Source organism: Perissodus microlepis, chromosome 23 (genome assembly GCF_051167445.1).
Source record: "Perissodus microlepis isolate ML-2025 ecotype Zambia chromosome 23, ASM5116744v1, whole genome shotgun sequence".
Taxonomy (NCBI): Eukaryota; Metazoa; Chordata; class Actinopteri; order Cichliformes; family Cichlidae; genus Perissodus; species Perissodus microlepis.
In genome coordinates, this window is record NC_140482.1 from 36,301,099 (window position 1) to 36,325,665 (window position 24,567).

The 24,567-nt window shown below is 40.8% G+C and overlaps 1 protein-coding gene across 1 annotated transcript; it reads left to right on the top strand.

The window, feature by feature from the left end:
* Positions 1–20,536: 20,536 nt before the first annotated feature.
* jun (Jun proto-oncogene, AP-1 transcription factor subunit) lies at positions 20,537–23,253 on the top strand. Its single transcript, XM_084922142.1, has one exon. The coding sequence runs from the start codon at positions 20,931–20,933 to the stop codon at positions 21,912–21,914; it is 984 nt and encodes a 327-aa protein (XP_084778268.1). The 5' UTR covers positions 20,537–20,930; the 3' UTR covers positions 21,915–23,253.
* Positions 23,254–24,567: the final 1,314 nt, after the last annotated feature.

Sequence of the window (24,567 nt, forward strand, 5' to 3'; positions counted from 1 at the left end):
ATTTGAATGACAGAGCAGAGTTAGCTATTCAGCTGTGAGGCATAAGGTTATGATTATCAAGAGGTACGCAATGTACCGTCCTCATCTGATTATATGTCAAAAAAAAGCCTTTGTGTTTTGGAGAGACATTTGCATGGGGTTGGGCTGCCACCCTAAAAGCAGCAGCTGTCTGTCTGATGTGCTCACACCCTGGCTCCATGTCCCCAGCCCGGCGTGTCACAGGGCTAACAGAGGCTAACTGAATATAAGTAAAGGATTAAGCACCTGGACTTCACACAAAGCAGCCAGTCTGACTCGACATGAGATGAATGTCATCACCTGGGAGGGCGATGAGATGAATGACAGAAGTGCTGAGGAGCTGAGAGCAAAAAGAGGAGGAGAAACCAGGAGTGAAAAGGGTATGATACAGAAGTATGCTTTCTGTCAAAAACAAGCGGTGGAAGGCAGTTGTAGAAGGAGGTGAGGTGGGTCTATGTCTGCAGTGCCTGTGGAAGTAATAAACCGTTGGCCATTCGTCATCTCTGACATTAAACAGAACAGGTGAACACAAGAAAAAGTGAAATGGGAGCAGAGGAAAGGCGAGCAGGAGAGGGAGGGAATCCCCTGTATTTGGCAGCACCTTGTGAATGTCGTCAAGCCGAGGATCACACTTCCATGTCAGAGTCTGGCCTGCGGTCAAGTTCAGCAACATGAGGTTCAGCATTGTTACTCACTGGAATATTAGTTGCTGTCACTTTGCTTGCCACTCCTTTAGCTTCTTTTCCGCTGACCTGTCAGGCTGACACCCTTGTTGCTTTCCATATACTTTGCACCTTAACTTGTTAGCCATGCGATTTTGTCTATTTCCTGCAATAAATAAGACAAAAAGTGTTTTTCTGATGCTACTGTTGGCAGAACAACTCACTGTTAAAAAGTTTAACACTGCTTCTTAACATGTGGAAATTTTGCAGTTATACTATATGCATACAGTATGTATACACAAGATTGTTTTCAGAGTGGAAAACAACCTTGTGTATTAAACTTTGCTGTGTTGTTGACTCATGCAACCATCTCAACCTCGTCTTTACACAAACTTTGTTGCACTATAAATAGCAATATGTCCCGCAGCTGGTAGAAAGCACTTGAATGTTGAATTGAAATGTCATTATGCTGAAATGACTGATAAGGTATCTTTTTCTTTTGAAAACAATGACAGTTGCTTTCACAGAACACGACAAAGAGTCACAACCTGTGTGAAAAAATATTTTTGATACAATCCCTTTTAAGCAAATGTTAAAATGCATAAACTAGCGTTAAAAACATAGTAACAAGGTATGATGTTTACCATGTTACCAACCTATCTGTTTAAGCTCCGTACTACTTGTTTGTTTTTTATGCAGGCTAAAAAGGTGCGGCTGAGGCTGATAAGAATGTCATTTATTTTACTGGTGTTTCAGTGACACGCTAAAATCTTCTTCTTTCACATGTTTCCTTTAGTGGTTGCCACAGGAGATTATTTGCCTACATCTCACCTTCTGTACAGCATCCTCCTGTTTCATCACAGCCCTCTGTGTAGTCATGGTTGTCAATGGTTGCGCTTGTTTTTGTGTCTTTTGTTTCTTCCTGAGGACTAGGTTGGGATGGGCAAGGCGGGCCTCACTTTTGGGTGGAGCTGCTGCACCTGTTGCAGATTCTCGTCATCAGTTAACTAATACTTCAGTGTCATTTCTTGCCTCCGGTCTCCAGATTGTCTGCCTAACCAGTGTGGTAATCAGGCCGTTTCTTGTTAAAGTCTGTGTGTTTGATGAACCTTCTTCCAACAACCACCTCTTTTTGCGGCTTTCTGCTTTGAGCTTGAGATTATGTTCTGTTAATGTTTCTCTTTTGGCAAGTACTTCTGGACGACTCCCTGGCTGCCCTTTCATTCTTCCTGCTGTCCTTGTTTCTGTTGACTTTCATTCCTCTTCTCTTTAGTGCATACCTCCATCTTTCCCTACCTACTCCTTAAGCTCACTACAATCAAAATGGTCATCTGCAAACATCTGAGTCCACAGAGACTCCTGCCTGACCTCATCTGTAAATCTGTCCATCACCATCCCAAACAGGAAGGGGCTCAGAGCTGATCACTGATGTAGTCCCACCCCCACCTTGAAGTCATCTGGTACTCGAGCACAAACCTCACTACTGTCTCACTATTCTCATACATGTCCTGCAAAAAGTCCACGCCACTCACACCAAGACATTTTCATACCACCCTGAGGTATTCTTTCGCTCTTCATCCTCTTCAGTCTTTGTCCTCCTTTCTAATCCTTCACACCTCCTGATTTACTAACTGTCCCCTTAGTTTCCACATGTATCTATATGTTTAGATGCTCTATAGATTTTATCAGTCTGTTGGCATGGTGGTGTGCAGGCATCAAAGGACGCAAACAGACTGAACAAACTCATCAGGAAGGCCGAGTCTGTTGTTGGCATGAAGCTCAGCACCTTGAGCTGAGGTGATCAGTGACAGAATGGCGGCAAGACTGCTGGCAATCATGGACAATGACTCGCACCCGCTCCATAACACACTAGACAATTTGAAGAGCAGTTCCAGCAATAGGTTCCTTCAACCTCGCTGTCTGAGGGAACGTTACAGGAGGTCGTTCCTTGCAGCTGCTATCAGACTCTTTAATTCATCCACTTGGTTCCACACATGTGGAACAGAATTAATCACACTGTCACTTTTGTACACCACGACATATTTGCACACATACTTGTATATTTATGTTTATACCTATATCTCTATATTTATCTATTTATCTTAATATTTATCTATCATAACTATGTTTCTACACTCATTTTATAGGAGTGCTTGTTGTTTGTTGTATATTTGCTGCTAAGACAACTCACTTTCCCTCTGGGATTAATAAAGTTTCTCTGCTTCTGATTAGGATTCTGATCAGCTTCTCAAAGTATTTTGTTCACTTTCGCAGCACGCTGTCATTACCCATTAGTACATTTTCAGCTCTGTATTAATCATCCTAATCTGCTGCACATCCTTTTCATCTCCTTTTCTCCCTCGCTAATTGATATAACTTGTCTGTTCATCTCTAGCATCACGTGCAACTGACGTTAAGCCTCTTTTTTGCCTCTCACTTTGCTGTTTACCTATGCCATTACTCTTGTCTACTTTTTCCATCTTTCTCAGTATCCCCTTTTCTTTCTTTAAAATCTTTCTTTGAATAAAAAATTTGATGAGTCATACACTAAAGAATAGGACAAATTAAAATGTTGAAATTATGGGAAACATCTTTTAAGCCACATAAGCCACAAATACCAGTGTAATGACAAAAGAAAAGTCAGGGCACTACCTAAACGAATAATTGTTTTTTTTTCTGGGTATCAAAAGTGTCATATCTGGACCACAATGGTGGCCAGCTGTCAGACCAACACTGCCAGGCATAAAGACATTTACAGGCTATTGCTTAACACTGACTACAGACCTGTTTTTGGCTTCATCTTAGCTCTGTGATGTAAAAGATGATTGCACAATGCAGTGGCTATAGAAAAGGAGCGAAAGGGGTGTTACAGTGTCAGCCTTGGGGTAAACTGAAAGTAACAAGAAATGTGGATGTCACCCCCAAACCCACAACCATCCTCACACGCAGTTGTTTTAAAATGGAAAGCAAAGGAAAGCAACCCTGTCCATGCAACAGCAGCAAAGGAGGGGTACAGGAGTTAAGTTTATTATTGCTGGTTCAGTCCATGCATATCTAATAACTAGCATATAGTCTCAGCCAGGTGACCACGAGAATTATTTATCGTCGTATTATTAGTATATCATTGCTGAGTTGCTTAAAATTTATAGCTCATGCTACATTTCATAATTGTGTGTGAGAGAGCAGCAGGGTTACAATTATTATGTCTGTCAGTCAAATGCAAAACAGAAATCGATAAAGGTTACTCCCCTCTCGTTTCATATCTGGGGAAGCCACAGATATGAAAACAAGAGGGGAGCCAGCAGAGAGTGAAATGAATGATTTCTGGAGTGAGTGCAAAAGAAGATCTGAAGACTTCCTTTTGTCTGACAACAGGCGACTGACTGTTGTTAAGTAAACACAAAGCAAAGTTTTACTCAAACAAGTACAGAAACTGTGAGGAGCATGCACACTTCTTTCCATGTGTACGTGCATGTGTCTGTGTGTGCTTCAGTACACTGTGTGTTCATCTTATAAACTGAGAAAATCAAGGACAGCTTTAGCTCTTAGCAACAAGAATATAAATGTGCAGGTGACAACAATTTTTTTTTCTTTTCACACTCTGCTCTATTCTGCTGCCTGTGTCATGTCAGTATTGCTTTTCTTTCTTTTCTCGGGACTGTTCTTGTCCAGTAGAGTAGACGAGACACCTCCGTAAATGTTTACTGTATGAGAGGGTTTTTTTTAAAAGATGTGATTGGAGAGTGATAAATATAAAACATCTGGACACTGACCCAACATCTGCTATTATAAGGAAGTTGAACACAGAGACCAAGTGTACTGAAGAAAGTATGAAGAGGAAAAAAAGTTGAATGGCACACTACAGTTTGCAGAAACCAGCTTTCATAACCTGATGAGATAGAAACACCTAAACCTTACTAAAAAAATAACTGCACAAACTTGCATCTTGATTTATTTCTATCTTGCTCCCTTACTTCACCTTTCTGTTGCTCTCCTTTTCATAGAAAGCCAATAAGAGAGCTTGGGAGTCAGGCACCCATTGCAGGGGTGGGCCATGCAGGATACAGAAAAGAGAGCCAACAAGGAGCAGATGTTAAAGAAAACACGCAGAGACACACTGATGCAAACACACATTTGGAGCATGTAGTTCCTGTCCTGGAACTGAAAGTACAGCTTCAACTCTTCTAAACACGCACAAACTCAAATTGAAGTAAAAAAGGGAAGTTAAGGAACACATCAGATACAGAAAAGCATCCCCCCCCCCATGAAAGGACATTGCAACTTTGCAGAAACATAACTGTTTTCTGAGTAATGTGTATGCTTCTTGCGGCCTTTGTTAAATCCCAGTACATGTATGCATGTGTGTGTGAATCAGGCTGATCCATAATCATCTGAGGAAACATCTGCGTGGACCTGTGTGGGTTGAAAGGGGCGGTATTTGCAGATAACCTCTGACTTCTCCGAGAGGAAGCTTGGAGGGAACCTCAGGAAGTGACTCTCAGGACTGAAGCACAAAACAGATCTTGCATTTACAGCAGCAGTGAAAATAAACACAGCTTTCAGGTGCAGAAGCACAATGACTCGAGTGTGTGCATCAGCACCTTGCCTTATTTTTAACCGTATAACCAGGTGCATGCAAGCAAATTCACTCAACAGTTTGCACATAGGAAATAAAACAAAACAGCCATGTAATAACGTGGTCTGTTTTTAATGTGTATTAATGCCACACCTGAACAGTTTTTGCAACACCTTGACAAACACGGTCATTAATCAATCAGTCAACAGCCTATCACGCTATTTGTTCTGTATGTTCCCAAACTCTTGAGCAGAACACTATAAAAACCCCACCTCAGGCGTGGGGAGGAGAAATTGGCCCTGTGCCTCTCTTTCAGAGCCTCTGCACAGAAAGGAAGCAGCCTGAGTAGTTGTATTGTAAGTCCTTCCTGCAGTTCTCGAAAGGCATAACTATGCTTTACTGGGCCTGTCTTTTTGCCAGTGATGTCCAAGATACCAGAAACACAGCTGTTAAGTGTTGTGGCAGAATGCTACCCAAAACTGGCATGGCACTGTAAAATGCCAGTGTGATGGTTTACTGACAAAATAGGTTGGTCTTCTGGGTAGCAGTGCATTCCTCACATTTTGTGTTCTTCATATGAAATATCTCTGTGTCACTGTCAAGATGCAATCCATAAACTTTATTTTAGCATGGTTATAACTTCCGCTGTTGGTGCAAGATTGTAATTGTTGCTGCAAAATAACCAGCAGATACTGCAGGTCTGTGAGGTGGCTGTACGTGACACGAAGCTCTTTCGATTTGTGAATTTTAGATTCTGGTTGATACAGGGAGGATGGTGCCTGCTCTGAGGCTTCACTGGTTTCGCTTCTCCGCTCTGCAAAACCACACATACAAATACGTCCCCTCACAGTACCACGTCAACACAAACATGCACACAAGCGTGGCTGAGGGCGGACGTACGTCAAGAGCAAAGAGTGGAATCCTACTCCCCCTATAACGTCACACGCCCACTGCTGCCCGGCATGGCACCCAGACAGTTAAAGGCAGCGCTTGTGATGAGCTGAATGAAAGTGTGTGAGTGTCTGATTGTTCCTACATCGACTGACAGTGACGTCTGTCCATTCTCTCCACCTCCATCTCTTTCTCCATTTCTCCATCCCACATGCAAGACAGACGGAGAACAATAGGAACAACATGAGCGCAGATAAAGCTAAAATATAAGACAAATATTAAATAAAAATGGTAAGGCAATAATAAAAAGGGGACTATTCAGTTTCAGTTTAATCACTCCCAGACCCAGGGGAATAAGACACAGCTGTGTTATCATTGGTGTCTGTACAACCTGTCAAAGACTCACCCACTCTGACACACATACATGCACAATGGGTAATTACTGCCAGTTAGCCCACTCATTTGTTGCTATTACACCAAAATGACTTCCTCCACTGCCCATTTGAATGCACATCAGTGTGGAAATACCATTTAAGCATGTGGGCTTGGCAGACTAGTCACAATTTTGCAATTAACGTAAATCACGTGCATTTTACTTACTAACTACTTTCTCAAATGCTTTCACAAATAAGAGCTGATGTCCTGACAAAACTTAAATACGGCATTTATTTTCAGCTGCAACCTCTGACATCCAGCATGTCATTACAACCTGCACACATTCTAACAGAAAGAATACAATCATAGTCTAAATTACCACATTTTAGTTTATTTTCCCATCACTTGCATTAAGTGGACACAAAATGTTTTAAAATGTATCTTTTACATTTGCCACATGTTTTATTATTTAAATGTGAATTTCTTAATGAGTTGTTGAATTTTCTGAGTCTTCTGTCAATTTTTGCAGACAGCTTGATGCAAATATTTGCAGTTGTTATGAAGCTATTGCCAGGAGCCTGTTAGCTAATCTAACGCAAACCCTGGAGGCAAAGAACTTATCTAACTCTCTGCCAGAACACTGAATAAGCGTGTTTCATCAGAACGTCCAACTATAAGTTGAATAAGTTACAGTGGCAAATGGAACAGGAGAAAAACACTGACAAAAAGTGAACATCTTTTCTGAATTAAAAGATAGCTTCAAATACAGCTTCCAGATATCTTTAGAAGCTTAGGTAAGTTCAAGACGTTTATTTTGATAATATCTGCCCTTTTACCTTTGCGTGCTGAAACTTGTGAGGCACTCGGTATTGCAAAGAACCACTGAGGCCTTCAACGCCAAGGATTTACATGATTGTTGACCTGGATTTAAAAGGACAGAAACAACAAAGAGAGAAACGGAGGCCTCTGAACATTTATTATTAATGCAGACAGCTAAAATGCATAACAGCACCAGTTAGAAACACTGAAGAATTGGGGACAAGCTGAGAGAAGAAGAAGTAATATTAGCCTTACAGCACGCTCACCTTGGGTAAAGCAGGACGGGTCCCAACTTGAATTTGTAAAGTCGGCCAGAAATCCCACTAATCACACTAATAGTATTACTGTTTGGTTTTGATTGTTGCATTGCTATATGTGATCAATCACCTCAAGTTTTCTTATTAATCATGATCTGATAAGAAATGCCAAACAAACACTGAGAAAATACTAAAGAAATGATACATAGTAATGAAAACATACTTTGTCACTCTCTTGTAACTCCATAATTAAATATTTGGAAATCAAGGTGATTTTAACGAAAAAGACAGGGACATATATATATATTCATATGTCCCTGTCCCTGTTATTTCACATCTTAGCGATAACAAAATGGTATACAAAGGAAATAATAGCTGATGGATCAAGAAGAAGCTTTAACTTCCAGGGTGAATTGGCTCGTTACAGATTTACCTTTAAGCAGTTAAAAGATATACATGCTGGTCCTGAAAGTCCCACAAACCCAACTAGCAACTAAGGAAGTGCACATCTACTTCCCAGTGAGATTATTCATCAGCCAGCATATCTAATTCAAACACAGAAATATATCTGGGCCTTTTTGCCAGACCACCTGACCTTCGACGCCATAGTAATGGTCTGCCTGACAGAGCCAAAACATACAGCCTGAGCAAGTCCCGTGGGTCAGTCTGTGTTTTCTCAAACATGCACACAAACACACACGATCACACACGTGCATGTGCATTCACAGTCCCAGTATGTGATAAGTGCTACAGCCCTTAACCCTCTGAGATAGAGGGAGAACTTTAAGTGCAGACAGGAATTCTACTGCTCTCTCAATCACCCGTGTGTGTTTGCATGTGAAACATGGACAGTGTGTACATGTGAATGTATCGGAGTAAGTTTCAGCTGAGACGTGTTTCTTTTTCTCTCTGACAAACCAGTCTGACTGCACACATATTCACACGCACGCACGCGCGCGCGCGCGCACACACACACACACACACACACTAGTAGAAACAAACACATGCACAAAAATGTGCACACAAGTGTGCTAAAGTAGAGAGGTGATTTGTGAAAGGTTTCTCACGGCCAGAGTGCCCCGGGCTACACTGAGCAAATACTGATTGATTGGTAGAGAGGCTGGAAGTGCATTCCACAGAATTAGCCAGTGTGCACAACAAACTATAAATGCACACTAATGCTGCATATTGCAAGACTACTATCTCTTCTGTTAACTCTGTAGGAAGTAGGTAGACATTAAGCTCCTTCATTTTCCTACTGGACTAGGTTGCAAACACAGTTTAATTAGAGACACATAAACTAAGGTCTCCTACAGATTTAAGGTCACCAAGAAAACTTGCATGTATGTCCTAAAACACAGAGGACACATCAAAATATAGGAATCAATAACAACAACAAAACAAACCCCACACAGCCAAAGAAAATGAGATGCATTGATCCCATAAATTCTGTAGCCTGAGCAGTTACAGGATGCTAAAAAGCTCAGTTTACAAGAACAGTCACTGTTGTTTCTTCTGTACAGCAATAAACAGAGAATACATTGTTTTTCTGCACATTTAAGCAAAATGCATCTAGCACACACTTGTAAAATCATGGTGTAACACTTTTAGATGAATTGTACAAGATGGACCAGATGAACTGGAATTTTGCAGAATTCCACTGCTTCAGGCTTCCATCAGCATGCTGCATTATTGCCCATTACAACACTTACAAATGTTTGTGCATGCAAGTTATAGCACGTACTCCTCAAACTGATCTGACATGGGTGCACAGTATATGTGCAAGCTTGCATCTAAATCCTTAAGCGGGCACACTTTCAGGGACCAGCTGTGTACAACATGCAAGAAGTTTCAGATTTCATGCACAAGGAATTGATTGCCTTCCATCAACCCAGTATTGCTCTGCTAGGTAATGCAATGATTAACCAAAGAGCTGCCCAACACTGATTTAAATTGAAAAAGAACGAACAGGAAGGAAAACTCGAAATGAAATCGAAGCAGCATGTCAGTTAGGGGAAGTCATTACATACCATATGCTTGTATTTCCAGCTCTCTGCAAAGGTGGGCCTAACTGCAACATCATAACCTTGGAAACATTCGATTTCATATTTTCAACCATCAAGTCTCTATTGTAGCACTATCTGTCAAAATGTACAAAAAGTAAGTAGCATAAAATTGAAAAGCAGCACTTAAGAATTTCACAAGGATAATTAAAGAGTCATAATGTCCTAATATGTCATAATATGGTATTTTACATAAATATACTATATATATATTTTTTTATATAGAGTTAAGTAATGGATGCTCAGGTAATGGGCTGCTCTAATCATAAAGTTTTTCACTGATATCAGCTTGAATGAGAGCAGTGTCATCTCAGGCACAACTCTTTAAGCTGTAAGCACAGAAGCCCCGCCCACCTACTGTTCTAATATTCGGTTTGCAGGGGGCAGCCAATCAGAACAAAGCTGGCTTAGGAAAAGGAGCTAAAAAAATAGCTTGCTTCTGTTCTAGTAGACTCAAAGGTAATACTACAAGAAAACTACTTGGATTAAATGTACTGACTTTTTAAAATCTGAAGTACCTGTTAATACCCCATGTAGTGATACTGTATTTCCCCAGCCTAAACTTGAGAAAAGCATGACATTGCGTATCGATATACCTCTATCTGGTATAACTGTCACTCTCTGATAAATTGTACAGTACAGATGCAGATAATAACAAAGCAGCTGATGTCCCAGATCTGTGCTGTTGCCCAGTCATAGTGTGTGTTCCTGCTGTTAGACAAAACCACTTGTCCAAACTACTGTTCTCAAGTTCATTTTACCAGCAGACAAAGAGTCCATTTATCTAAGGGGAGGCAGCGAGAGAAGGAGGAGGCAGTGAAGACTAACAGAGAGCGAGGACAGAGAAGAGAAAGACGACTGACAGAAAGACTTTCCAAAACAGCAGATCCTGGAATGTTGGTGGAAGGTGCCACATTGTTCCAAAATATTTGTTGCTCTGTCGGCACGGCAACAGGACAACCGTCGTGTTTATTAGCAAATCCCTACCACGATACCAGCGAGTCCAGAGAAGTAGAGGAAACACCCAGTGAAAAGGAATGACGGCCGTGATAGGGAACAAAAAGTTATCATTAAAAAAAACACACACACAACAGGGCTGAACAATAAAAAGAGACAGCCTGTGACTTTCATTGTTGACTTTACATTGGTAAATGCAGGGTGGAAATACCAACATGTTCACATAACCACGTACAGTGGAAGCTACAGGTATCTGTAGCTGCACACAGCTGCAAGTGGAGCAACACATGGGGAACAGAACAAACTATTGTCACTCAACTATGGAGGCCATTTGCTTCCCTCAGATTCACCCAACTTAGCCTCAAACACACACAAAGGAGGGAAATCTCCCATGTTCTCCCAGTTCTCTGCTGTCTGCTGTCACCATATATGATGATGCATACAGCAAGGTGATCAAATTAGGAAATGTAATGCTCTATTACTAGCGCACACTGTGGAAAGTTAACAATGCAAAAAAGAACAAAATAGATTCTGGGAGTCTTTATCCCTTTGAGAAACAAAAAACCCCACTCTGCTTCTTAAAAATGATAAATTGAATGCAAAGCTATACAATTTTTCAGTTCAATAAACTGACAGTCTCACGTCTTGATGCATGCTCAATCATCCAGGTAAGTAAATCTCCAAAAGTTGATTCTGTTCATCTGGACGTAGCGTTTTGTAGGAGAAACGTTTCGTCACTCATCCAAGTGACTTCTTCAGTCTCAGCTGACTGCAGGTTTCCCCAATCGTATAATCTGATAACCGTATATAAAATTTGGCACTGATATCATTTGGTTTTGTTAATTTTTATTATTCAATTCAATTCAGTTCAGTTTAATTTTATTTATATAGCACCCGTGAGTGAAGAAGAAACACTCGGTGCATTAAATTTGTTATCTTCTAATGTCTGTAATGCACAGACACACAGATTCCTGTTAATTAGTGCAAACATAATAAAAATGAAAGTAGAGCTCCACTCACTGTAAACACTGGAGGAAAGACTTCTTGGGTGGTCTGCTGGTTAAAAATACTCAAAAAAATCAAAAACATGGCCAAGAAGTCCAGATCAGTCATTTGTGAATCCTTTGATTACTCTGTTGACCAATTGTGCTGTAGTCACCAAGATATGGATTTTCATTGAACAGTAATTGTTTAGGAATACAAATAAATATTTAAAAACTGTTATAAAACCAAATTACCATCACACAATAACCAATGGCTGTCTGAGCATTTTAGTAAATCTAATTCATGCAACCAAAGCTACAGAGAAGAAAGTTTCTGCTGCTAAAATTTTGTCCTTTGCCTACAGATTCTCCCTATGATATGCAGAATCTGTTTATATAGAATAAACTGATGAAGATAATAGAAATCAGTGTCAGCACACACTGTAATGATTAAGCGACCACGCCCTTAATCATGCATAATCGTACAAGTTAATACAATTCCAATGACAGACATATAGGGTTCATTAACAGGGAAATTAGCTATAGACACAAAACATTTTCTGTACCTTGTTGTAGACAACATATACACCTCATTCAGTACACCTGATCACCTACTTGCCAATCCAATTATCTAATCTGACAGCAACTCAGTGTATTTGGGCGTGCAGACATTTTTCAAACTGAGCACCAGCAAAGAGCAGAAAGGCAATTTAAATTACTTTGAATGCGACATGGCTGAGAGCATCAGACAGGTTGGTCTGAATATTTCAGAAACTGCTGCTCTACTTGGGTTCGATTTCTAACATTTTACAGAGAAAATCAAAGAAAATATCCAGTTCTCTGGGAGAGCACCCTTGAAGGTTTGATGTGTTGTGGATGCCCTACAGCAGCAGAAGAATACTCCCGTTGCCTCTCCCGTCAACAGAACAGAATAGAAGTTTGGAAAAATGTTTTGATTTCTGCTGCAATATTCTGATGCCACAGTCACAATTTCATGAATCCAACCCGCCTGGTATCAACGGTTCAGCCTGCTGGTTGTGGTGTAATGGTGTGGGAGATATTTCCTTGCTATAATTCAGGGCCCTTAGTACTAATTTCTAGTCTGTGGGACCTTACCTGGCTTTGGACCTAGCCTCAGAACAACTGCAGATCTTGCCACATCAGTATGACAAGCAACTTATCTAAGATAATACTTACCCCGTCACGTTGCCGTTGCTACTCAATGTTTTATTATTTATTGTTATTGTGTCTTGTTGCCACATCGGTGGCTGTTTACAAAAGTTTACAGTATAGAAACTTACCATCTGCTTTAAAATGCCTTTTTCTCTCATGGACATTAGCACAAGACTTTACCAAGTCCTGCTTATGTTTCTGTTTAAAATAAATTTAAATTGGTGGTCTAGAATGTCATTTTAATGGACACATGTAAGCCTATATGACTACAGTGTTAATACAGCATCGTTAACAGCCAAACAGCGATCAAAGTCTGAGCCTCCTCCTCTAAAATCATAATACCACTCAATATTGATCTGTGATCAGGTTTCATAGCCATCTCAGAGGAGTGTTTTGAGAAATATCTCTATGTGCTGGAGTGTGTTAATGTGCTGGCCTGTACATGTGTGGATCCATGAGAGATAGAGAGAGGAAGATGAAAACAGAGAGAAGAGAGTCTCTTTTTACTGTTGCACATCTCTGGTTTCATAGGAGAGCATTCAGCATGATAGAGATAGCGTATATTCATATATATATCAGGTAGACCTGAATATAATTTAAACAAAACATTCACTGTGCTCTGAGTAACTCTGTATTTATCTTAAGCTTTTTTGACAACCCTGCATTTATGTTCTTTCCTCTTCAGTAAATACAAAAGAACAAACATCCATTCTTCCTTCTTTCACCCACAGGCTAAAACTGCTGCTCGGCTTAAAACAATCGCTCAGTCCTGTCACTTTCTCCCTCCCTCTGCCTTCTTCTCCCTCCTCCTTCCCTCTACTTTTTTTTATTGCCTCTGAAAAGCCAGGCTAGAATAACCAGCAAGTCCAAACACATGCTGACAACCTCCCAGTCACACTTGTACACACAAACAACACACAAATGCAGCCCGAGACATACTAAAACAAAAACACACACGCACCTTGTGCGGTTGGGTAAGGTTCCCCCAGCTTGCAGAGGTAAATGGAGTGGAACAGGTTAGCACTGCTGCCTTATAGTGTCCCACCTGTACAAACACAGTGCCTGATCGCGGCTAAAAAGGCTCACACACACAGACACGGACATGGACACGGACACACACTAATAGTGCTCCATCTGGACTGAGGCACTGGTGGGTTTTAATAGCTATCGATCATTTTCCCTGGTGACACACTCACACACTCCCCTCCCTGTTACAGGCCAAACAGAGCCAGCTGAGGACTCATACAGGTCCCCAAGAGTATACACAAAGGCACACACTGCACATTTGCACACAACCTAATAATACAGTACCAAAAAGCCCTTTTTTTGGTCTCTGTGTGTGTGTCTGTGTGTGTGTAAACGTGTGTGGAGAGAAAATGAGAGAGACCTGCTGTGGCTCACTCTGCCTTTCTTTTTAGATGAGGTTATTTAATTTACATAATGAGGCCCAGGCTCACTCTCATAGATTGAGTTACTCTGAGACAACAAATAAAAATGAATACAGACAAGCACCCTACAAACATACAAATCTCAGTATGTAACCCTTTCACTGGAGTTGTTCTCTTGCTTTGGCCGTGGTAAAAGAGCAACTGTAAAGAAAAAGTCAACTCTGAGAACCTGCAGTGTGCCCACCCTCACCCAATGACGTCATCGCACACTTGTGAGTGAGTTACAGTGCTCTGAAAGGGTCAAAATGAGGGAGAGCCAATCGATATTCCATATGATTCTGACCAATAAATCTAAGATGTGATTAGTCAGGGTAGTTGGCGACGATTAATTGGCTAAGCTAATAAAGTCCTTTGAGTGTGAGGGTGCCAGAGAGGCTGCTGGGAATCGTGTTGATTTTACGAGCAAATTAATTAAAACGGCGCCTTAAAAATCCCCGTCAAAGTCCGGCATCAAACAGTCATTGTACACTCAGGGAAGGGCAGAACAAAGAGACATCAATCTGGGAGATTCAGTGCGGGTCTGAGTGTGTGTAATAATCAAACACAATGATTCCCTCCTTTACTCCATGTTGTAAATCTAGAAAGGAAAGAGGGACATTTGTCATTTAGCACTGTCTTTCCTCTTTCATTATAAAAATTGCTGCCACGGTATCTTATTACCGTGTAAGAGCTATGAGCATGTGTAAAGATGGGTCTACGTGAAAATGTGCATGCACCCAACATAATTCTCAAATGGTGGTTAAAAAAAAGCAAAGGGGGAGGGTGAAGATCTTTTCTAGGATAAAGACGCAGAGGCTAACAAAGGAGAGCATGAGGGGAAAAATGACATTGTTATGGATGATGAACTGTGCCACTGTTTTTGTCTCAGAGCCTCCGTTCAGTTTAAACTTTGTAGTGAAGTTTGTCCACTCTTAAACCAGTAAATTAGCGGTTGGCATCCTTGTGACAGATAACTTAAACTTAAATAGCTCAAGCTGATCTATTTTTCAAATTCGCTCAGTTACGTCTAATCTAACAATTAAGCATCCATGTGCATTGCAAAATTTGGAAACCAAAACTAGAAATTGTGTTACTTTGAACAGTTATGTAAATAAAAGATTAACCTTTTTTCCCCAAATGACCCAAAGTTAGAATTCAGACCTTCTTTTCAACATATTTACCAAAATTGGTGTATTATTAAGGGGAAAGGTCCTGAGAAAATTTTATCTCTCTGAAATTTTTTAGCAAGATCTCAAACTTTGAATGGCTTGTTTTGGGCTATGATCTGTTCACAGTTATCATTAAAAAAAAGTCCAGGCGAAGCAAATTTCAAAGCCTTCCAAATACGGTGTGTCCTCAACTATATGCTGTGTCTGCCTAACTATCACCGTCGAGACTCCTCTAAGCCTCACAAAATTAAACTGACTAAATAACTGATGCCGGCAAACCAGAAGAGCTGAAGCAACATATTTTTAGGACGCTGGTTCCTCAGTTCATAAACGAAACAGTGGAGGTCAAGTTGACGTCTTAAAAAAAAAAGTCAGAGCACCCATTTGACAGCAGTAAGCCCCTCAGGAACATTTAGCAGACTCTGTGGTGGTGGTGCACAGTTCTGCCGAGCAGTGACACCTGCACAAATAGAGTGCCACCTTCATGGAAGAATCATCAGAAGAAAAACTTTCCTCTATCCACAACCCAAAATTCTCCATCCAGACTTCTGCAAATAAAAGTCTAAACAAACCTGATGCATTCTGAAAAACAGTCCTGTAGACTGATGATGGTAAAATGAAATTTCAGAGGGCATGCAATGAACGCAAATGTGTTTTGAGGGAAAAGGGGTGCAGAAATGTATAAAAGCAACACCTTTTCAAATCCCGAGGACAGGGCTGCATGGATCGTGCAGTCAGTAGCATGGAATGGAAGGATTAGATTAATCCACAGCAAATCCTGGAGGCAAACATCACAATGTATGTAAAAGCTGAATAGAATGGCTTCTAAAACAACATACAGATCCTAAACATACCTTAAAATAAAGTAAATGACTTTCTCAAGAAGTATAAGCTAAAGTTTCTGACATGATCCTCAAAATCCCAATGAAACTGTGCATGAAATATTTTAATTGTGTTCATTTTTAACTTCAATTCCTTTGTAAACCGGGTCGTATCACTTAAAGGTGCGTCTAAATCTAAACATATGCTGCAATATTTTTGAGTACTATCAGTGATATGTATAGTTACATTTGAGAGTACTACCACATGGAGTCTCCAGAGCTGGATCTGTACTCTAAAGCAAATGCTTGCTCTTTCTTTAATCCATTACTTTCAGCTGAATATTTTAGCCATTTGGATCTAAAGTTTAGCTTTCCTTTTCATCTGCATATTTATCAACTGATTTGTCTGCTTGATCAGTGTTTTTGTGCACTTTTACTGCACTCTAATTGTGTGGTTCAGGTGTTATGATGGCCTCAGTCTACAGACCCAGACATTTACACACATACGCCGAATGTGCGAGCTTTCTTACAGTCCAGCAGGACACACACAATCGACACAGCTGGGTGCTTTTTTCCGTCACATAACAGCTGAAACAACAATTGTTCTCACAGCGTAAGACCATTGTGTGTGTGCACTGTCTCAAACGCTTCAACAGTCTGTCTCCTTGTCTCTCACTCACCCTGCAAATCTCGAGGGATGCCCAGTTTGACGTAAAGAGCAAAAGTTTCTAAAACGTTTCACTGCTTTTGCACTTGTGCTTTTCTTTCTCACTGTGTGGTGCTTTGGCCAGTGTTTCAGTTTAAGTTACTGATACCAACACAAACACGGAGAGCAGTCTGAGATTTTACTGAAATGAGCTGCTGTAACAATACAATTAGGCCACAGCCTGTTTCCATCACAGGGGAAATCCTGCTGCCTGTTTGGCCACTGATAGGAGTGAGACGAGAGAAAGAGTGAGAGAGGAGGATGAGAATGATAAGAGAAAAGCAAAGTGTGGGGGGATACGTGAGGAGGACATCTGTGATCCAGTCCAGAGGGAAAACAGCGCAGAGGTACCGTAAGAATGTAGGGGGTGAAACATACGAATGAAAGGCTGGAGAGGAAAAGGTTATGATAAAATACACAAATGTTGAGCAAGCAGCAAGGGTTAGTTAACCAGAGGAAAGACGAGGCAACTTAGAAGGCACAATTGTACCACTTCGGGACAGGATGCAGCTGAGCAGGAACAAAGCACTAAGAAAGACAAAAAAAAACCCAACAAAAAAAAAAAAACGTTTGTGTGACAGTGTTGATTCTTTATCTTGAAAATAAACCCCAGAAGCAGCCAGGAAAGTGTCTCTGGCCTTTGTGTTGCATAGAAAACAAAGTGTTTCTGTAAAATCTGTCCTATAAATAAACATCTGTTTTTGTTTTCACATCTGGATTAAATATTACGATGACATCCTATTTTTTTTTTCCAATTAAAAATGTTGATGACCTCTGTTTTGTTTTGCTTCTTTTTCTTTTTTAAATTTACTTATTAACATATTCATTTATTCTTTTAGTGAGCATGAGGAAAATCTTATAAGAAACTGTGGATGTTAATCTTTAAATATGCTCAACAATGACTGCAAAAGTGCATGTAAAAATTACAGGTCAAACATTATATTTTTTTTATGGTTACCATTATGGCTACTTGATGTTTGCATCCACTGCTGTCTAAATGTCCAGGTCCGGGAACAGCCAGCTACATGATTTCTTACTCTTATGGTAAATGTATGGGTACTTATCCCATACGTTCCTGCACAGAAAATCACTTTGGCAAACTACCATGCTGTGGTTACCCCTTTATAACTTTTTATGCATGGCAACCAGGGAAGAAAAGCAGGCCCAATTCATTCATCCAGGCTTCAGTCATATTGAAGCATTTAAGGGTTCTGTATTAAACACCATTTGAAAGTATATAAAACAGAATTCACCAGGGCCTGACTTTTGCCATGGGATTTGACTCTTAAAAGCACTTTAATTTAAATGAGATAATAACTTTAAATGACATCATATGTTTTGCCTTAACTTAATTCGTCTATTCAGGACAATGGGTGAAGCCATACACGTGGATCCCTGCTGTCTGGTGGCGACCACAAGAACACTGATTTCTTTTGTGTGTGTGTGTGTGCTTTAATTTAAATGAAAAGAAGTCATGAATAGATTAATGAGAAAAGGCGGATAAATATTTCAGAATGTGCTGGTTGAACATCGTAAGCAGGCATCTAAAGAACTCGTGCATATTCTGCTTCCTCTTATTTTGTCACCAGAGTGATTGTTATGAAACTACAAAACAGTGAATGAAACTGACAGAACGTAACATAATAGGAAACGCTGCATAAATTTACTTTGCAAAACTCATCTTAAGCGTTTCCTAATGTGTCCTGTCGCCTTAAAGAAAAGCAATTTGTCTCATAACTGAAACAAAATAAGATCTGTTGAGCCAACCAGTTAGATCAGATTATATTTGACTTTATTAATAGCCCGAGTTTGACACATACAACAGTACATAAAGACAACATTAGCAGCCATAAAAAGTCAGACGGTGGTGGTTTTTTATGATCCAGTTCAGCCTCCTTAGGTGCCTCTCTGAGCCAGCCAGCGCCAGGGGACTGATTTACTTGTCACACAAGGGGGACATATTTAGACTGGATGTGCTGGAGAGAGTGTGCAGTAAAGCTGGCAGGGCAGTGGATGACCCAGACAGTGGGAGTGTGGGGGAGACACATAAGACACACCAGTTAACCTCCTGCCATTAAACCAGCTTGATTTCTGACCAAGGGCCATGGGACAATGGAGTGTACTGCACTAATTACACACCCTGACACAGATAATAGGACATATACTTGCTCTTTATGAGAACAAACAGACGTCTGTAGATCTATTTAACAACTTGCAGTTTTAGCAGAAATAAAAGGTCTTAAATATGGCTTTGCAGTGTGCCGTCTTTGCAGAAGCAAGAGACTTGATTAAAACATGTCTCTTGATGACTGAATCAACAGACAGTTGTCTTGAAATGTCAGAGTACTGGTTGATGCCAATCCACCCAGAATGTGCAGTGCTAGGTGGATTGTGACTAAATATGTCTGTGTTTATATTAACCTTTCTTAGGTGTCAAATTTTAACTCCCTCAGCATTTACCGTACACAGTACGGTCACAAGGAAATGCAGGGTGTGTCTATGTGCTAGGTAAGACAAATTATATGGGACCACCAACCCGAGACCACCATAATATTCCGAGACCAATAAGTAAAACATCACAAAGACTTTCCATCGCAAGTCTGCATATACATGGAAAAATAAGCTGTAATTTGTTCATACAAAAAGGGTTTCGGTGATTTCATCTGTAAGCTTTCAGAATTATCCATGTTTTACTGAAACAAAAACAAAAGAAATGAGGTTAATTACAAAGAAACCTGTAATAAAAAGAGCTCAATTTGTAAAAAAAAATAAAAATAAATAATAATAATAATAATCTATATATAACACTTTAAAGCCACCTTATTTTATTATTTTTTTAAACAATTTATTTACTTTTATAAAGTAACATAGATAAAATTAAATAAAACTCTACAAACTGATAAAAACAAGAAACAAATACAGGCCTGCTACAAAATATTTTGAGTCAGGTGTAACTTTGATTTTTTTTGTCTCAAATTCAGCAATATATTCTTTATAATTATTAGTAAACCAGAGCTATTACTGAGTGCATACACCTTTCTTACCCTATATAAAAAGACAAGTATTTAATTTCAAGCAGTTTGAGTGTTGAAGGAAAATATCACTTCTCCACATAGTATCATCTATTTTAAAGTCATAGAAACTTTGAAAAGTTTAGCCTGATGAAATTCATCATATATTATGATTTATTTTTACTTTCGCGTGGTTCTAAACGACTAAATGAAAAGCTTCCATGTGTGCAAAAAACTTTAAGCAAATAAAAAAAGGCATAAATAAAAGTAACAGTAAAAGTTAGCAGATGAGTATTTGGGCTGGTTCACAACAAAATTATCGTAATAAGAGAGACTGAGGTCTGGACGCGTTGCTCTGATCGCTGCCTGTCCCGCCACTGACAGTAAAGCGGGTAACCAAATATTCAAAAACAATACGTCATCCCACAATGCAGCGCGCTTACGTTCCCCTTTACAGCATGACCTCATCCCACAATCCACCGCGAGATTAAGAATCTTCTGGGTGGTGGTCGTCTAGGCAACGCGCCTTATCGGAGGACTCAACCCCGCCTCAGAGACACGCCCCCCAGCCAATGGGAGAGCCCCGTCATGACATCATGGTTATTTTTAGAGAGGCAGCGGCAGCAGATAAGGTTTGCCTCCACGCTGGACCTCTCAGAGTATACACACACGCAAGCGGTGAGCACACCGGAGACGCTCGGTGGCTGACAGGAAAAGTTAGAGCCGCGAGGCGCTTTTCATTCACGGACTCAATATAAGTCTGGATACTTTGACAAAAGCTTTGTGAACAGTTTCCACTCAACATAGAACAACCGATCGTCGCTTGGTGAAAGAAGTAAGTTCTGATTCCTGTGTCGAGAAAAGTGCGCTCTCAAAGTTTGGAAGTTTTTACGCACAGAGAGGACGTTTGGAAACCAGTGTTTTCCTCCTCGGTAACCAGGAAGAAGAGAAGGGGGGACGGAAAGCTGTTTTTGTAGAAGACTGTGTAGCTACATTCGGTTTTTGTTTTATTTTTTTCTTCTATGTATACCAAGATGGAAACTACTTTCTATGACGACTCACTCAACGCTTTCTCCCAGCACGACAACGCCGGCTACGGATACAGCAACCCCAAAGCGCTGAAACACAACATGACACTGAACCTCACCGACCCGACGATCGCTCTGAAACCTCACCTCCGCGCCAAAGCTGGCGACATCCTCACCTCCCCCGACGTGGGTTTGCTGAAGCTGGCCTCTCCGGAGCTGGAGAGGCTGATCATCCAGTCCAGCAACGGACTCATCACCACCACGCCGACCCCGACCCAGTTCCTGTGCCCCAAGAATGTCACTGACGAGCAGGAGGGCTTTGCGGAGGGGTTTGTGCGCGCCCTGGCTGAGCTCCACCACCAGAACATGCCGGGCACAACAAACGTGAGTGTCACCTCGACTCCACCGGCAACTGTCAACACTGCCCTGCCGCCTGTTTCATCTGTTGCCGGTGCCACCGTATACAACAACAATGCTGCCATGCGCTCTGAGTCGCCGGTTTATGAGGACTTGAACACTTTCAACCCGGCCATCAGCACCGTGTCGGCACCAAACTACACCACCTCAGCCCCCACTATGTCCTTCTCTGCTGCCCCGCCTCAGCTTCCCATCTACGGCCAGCCTTCCCCTGCCCAGCTCCCCCGGCTCACTGCGCTCAAAGAGGAGCCCCAAACCGTGCCCGAGATGCCAGGGGAGACCCCTCCTCTTTCTCCAATCGATATGGAGAGTCAGGAGCGCATCAAGGCTGAGAGAAAGCGGATGAGGAACCGCATCGCTGCCTCCAAATGCCGGAAGAGGAAGCTGGAGCGGATCTCAAGGCTGGAGGAGAAAGTGAAGACCCTAAAGTCACAGAACTCCGAGCTCGCATCCACCGCCAACATGTTGCGCGAGCAGGTGGCCCAGCTGAAGCAGAAGGTGATGAACCACGTAAACAGCGGGTGCCAGCTTATGTTAACGCAGCAGCTCCAGACCTTCTGAGGTGGTGTCAGCGACAGAGGAGAGAGAGAAAAGACTGTAGTTGAAAGAATAGGACGCTTCCTGTGGTAGTGAGTGTCTGCGACTCCCGAAATCGTTCCGGTATTTGGGATGATGTGGCGCGACACTGGCGGGACCGGGGACGGTACCAAACTGAGTGCCACGCGCTCCCCAGTGGCGCGTCCTAGAGATGGGCTCAGGACTGTGACAATAGCCATGAACCAGAAGGGACATGGCAACAGGCAGAAACCCCTTCTGTTTCTGTGTCGTGCTGTTTTTCTTTACAGAACTGGACAGGACTGACGTTTTCTTGATTTACACCGAGCCCTGCATGGACTTCATCATGACCATCAATGGAAAAACTCAGTATTAGAGGATTTTTTTTTTTTAAATCACACGCAATACAGACTTTTCTTGCTGTAGCCATAATTAATGGCCTCACTTTTTAGGCGTGTTGGTCAACTCTAAATGGCTGAAAAGTTGCAACAAATGCTGCCTGACTCATGAGTTAAAGTACAAAGTACATTTTTTTCTTAATTGTAAGAAATTAAGTTAGAAAAGCTTCAAGATTTACTTGTTTTTTTTCTAAAGCTGTTAATGGGGTTTCACTCATTGTTATATGTATATAAGATCAACTTGGAGTACTTATGTTTACCATTTGTAATAAGAATACTGTATAATTTTTTATGTTTGTTTTCTGAGCACTTAAGAAATTAATCAATATTTAAGAAAATAAACCTGATAAAATGAAGCAACATCGCCTCTGTGTACTTGTAAGAGTGTGACATAAAAAGTGGGTGTGCCACGAAGAAGTCAAACAATAAAACATGTTGCAACATGTTGTAAGAGCTGCTAATGCTGAGTACCTCAAGCTAAATTCCATTAGTACTGGTATTGATTGAAGCTGAGTGATTGTGTTTCAGCTGGCAGGCCGGGCTCACTTACTCCTGATGGAGGCCAATTCTGCAAATTGGGGTTGTAGAGTTTGCGATCTCCACTTTTGTGTCTCAGCTCACACAGGCTCAGAAGAAGAAAAGTGTAACTGCCCTATAAAGTCTCCCATTGCTTTGAGCAATAAGTAACATTTTCACATCATGTAACACTCAGTCACAATAGGCTAAGGTGTGCAACCCTTAATTAAGAAATCTGGAACTGATTTGATTAATACGACATCTCCCTTGCTATTTCATCATTCAGTTATTCACCATTGCTCTGTCCTTTTGTAAGTATTCAAAAAGGTTTCAGCATGTCAAAGAAAAAAAAAGAAGTGTTAGGTTCTGAAGTGCAAATCTCTGTATGGGATAAATTAATACAATAAACTGTGGCTTGGTGGGATTATGTATATATATGGTGAGTCTTTTTTTTAATCACATAGTCATCTTTCAGTCAGTACCAGCTAAAAGAACAAACAACAACCCAAACAAAGGCTTTGTGGTGATGGCTTTAACCACAAGAAAAAAGGAAAAAGAAAATACAAGCCTGGAGCTCAGTATCTCAAAGTGCTGAATATTCTCTTATTTACGGTACAGCAATGTGGGCCTATAAATATGTTATGAGCACTTTTGAAATAAATTGGGATTTTTTTTTTTTTTTTTTTTTGGGGGGGGGGGGGGTCAAATTTTTCACTTATAAAAAAACAGGCGTAAATTTTTTTCTTGATATCCTCACTAAACCCAGCAATTAAAGTGAGCCTCGTTCATGCTTACGCAGCAGGTGCAGCTCAGGCGTGGCCTACAGCAGATAAAAGGAGTGGGCTTTCAAATACTGCTGGACATCAGCACGTGTGCTGCTCTTAATGAAACACTGGAGGGCGACATACATTGGGGTGGATTACCGGAGAAATTGCCTGAAGTGCTCGAAATCTCCACAGATCTGTTGCAATTTATATCGGGTTATCAGAGATTAATTTGTGTGGAAATTAATAGAGACTGTCATATAGAGTGTAAATAAAATAGAACGGGTTGTTGACTGAAAACCTAACGACGTCTCTGACACACTGTGATGCTAAGGCTGACAGAATATTAAATGTTCTCTTTCTTTTCAATCTTTATATTTTCCGATTTTATTTTTTGTTTGCTTTTTAATTCTTTTATATACAAACAAACAACAAATATCTTTATAACATAACCTGCGGTAGTTTGAACACGTCAAATAAGGGAATTCAGGTGTTGTCTTTGTTTTAATTGTTTGTATAATTTTTCCTTAATAGAGACAATCTCTGTGGGAGACATATCCAAATAGACACTTTTATCCCTTTCCCTTTAATTATTCCTTTAGGAATCCCGATTTCTCTACAAATCTGCTCTGATTTCTCAAACTTGGGGCATTGTGACATCATTCCGGAAAGCAGTGCCCTCCCCTGCCATATAAGGAGAGGGAACGCTCGGAAGACCCACGTCAGGACCGAGGAGGCGTTTATTACGGGAAGTGAATCGACTGACTCCATAATCTCCTCTTTGCATAATACGATGTGTCCTGAGACGTAATCTAAAGAATAGACCGGACAAATCCATCAAAGGACTCCAAGGGCGACTAAAAGCAGACGTCTAGATGTTAAATATCAGGAGATCACAATAAAAACAAACGTTCTTTAACAAAATCCGCATTCTGTAGAATAGTTCACTAACAGCTCACATAAATGATAATAGGAACAATA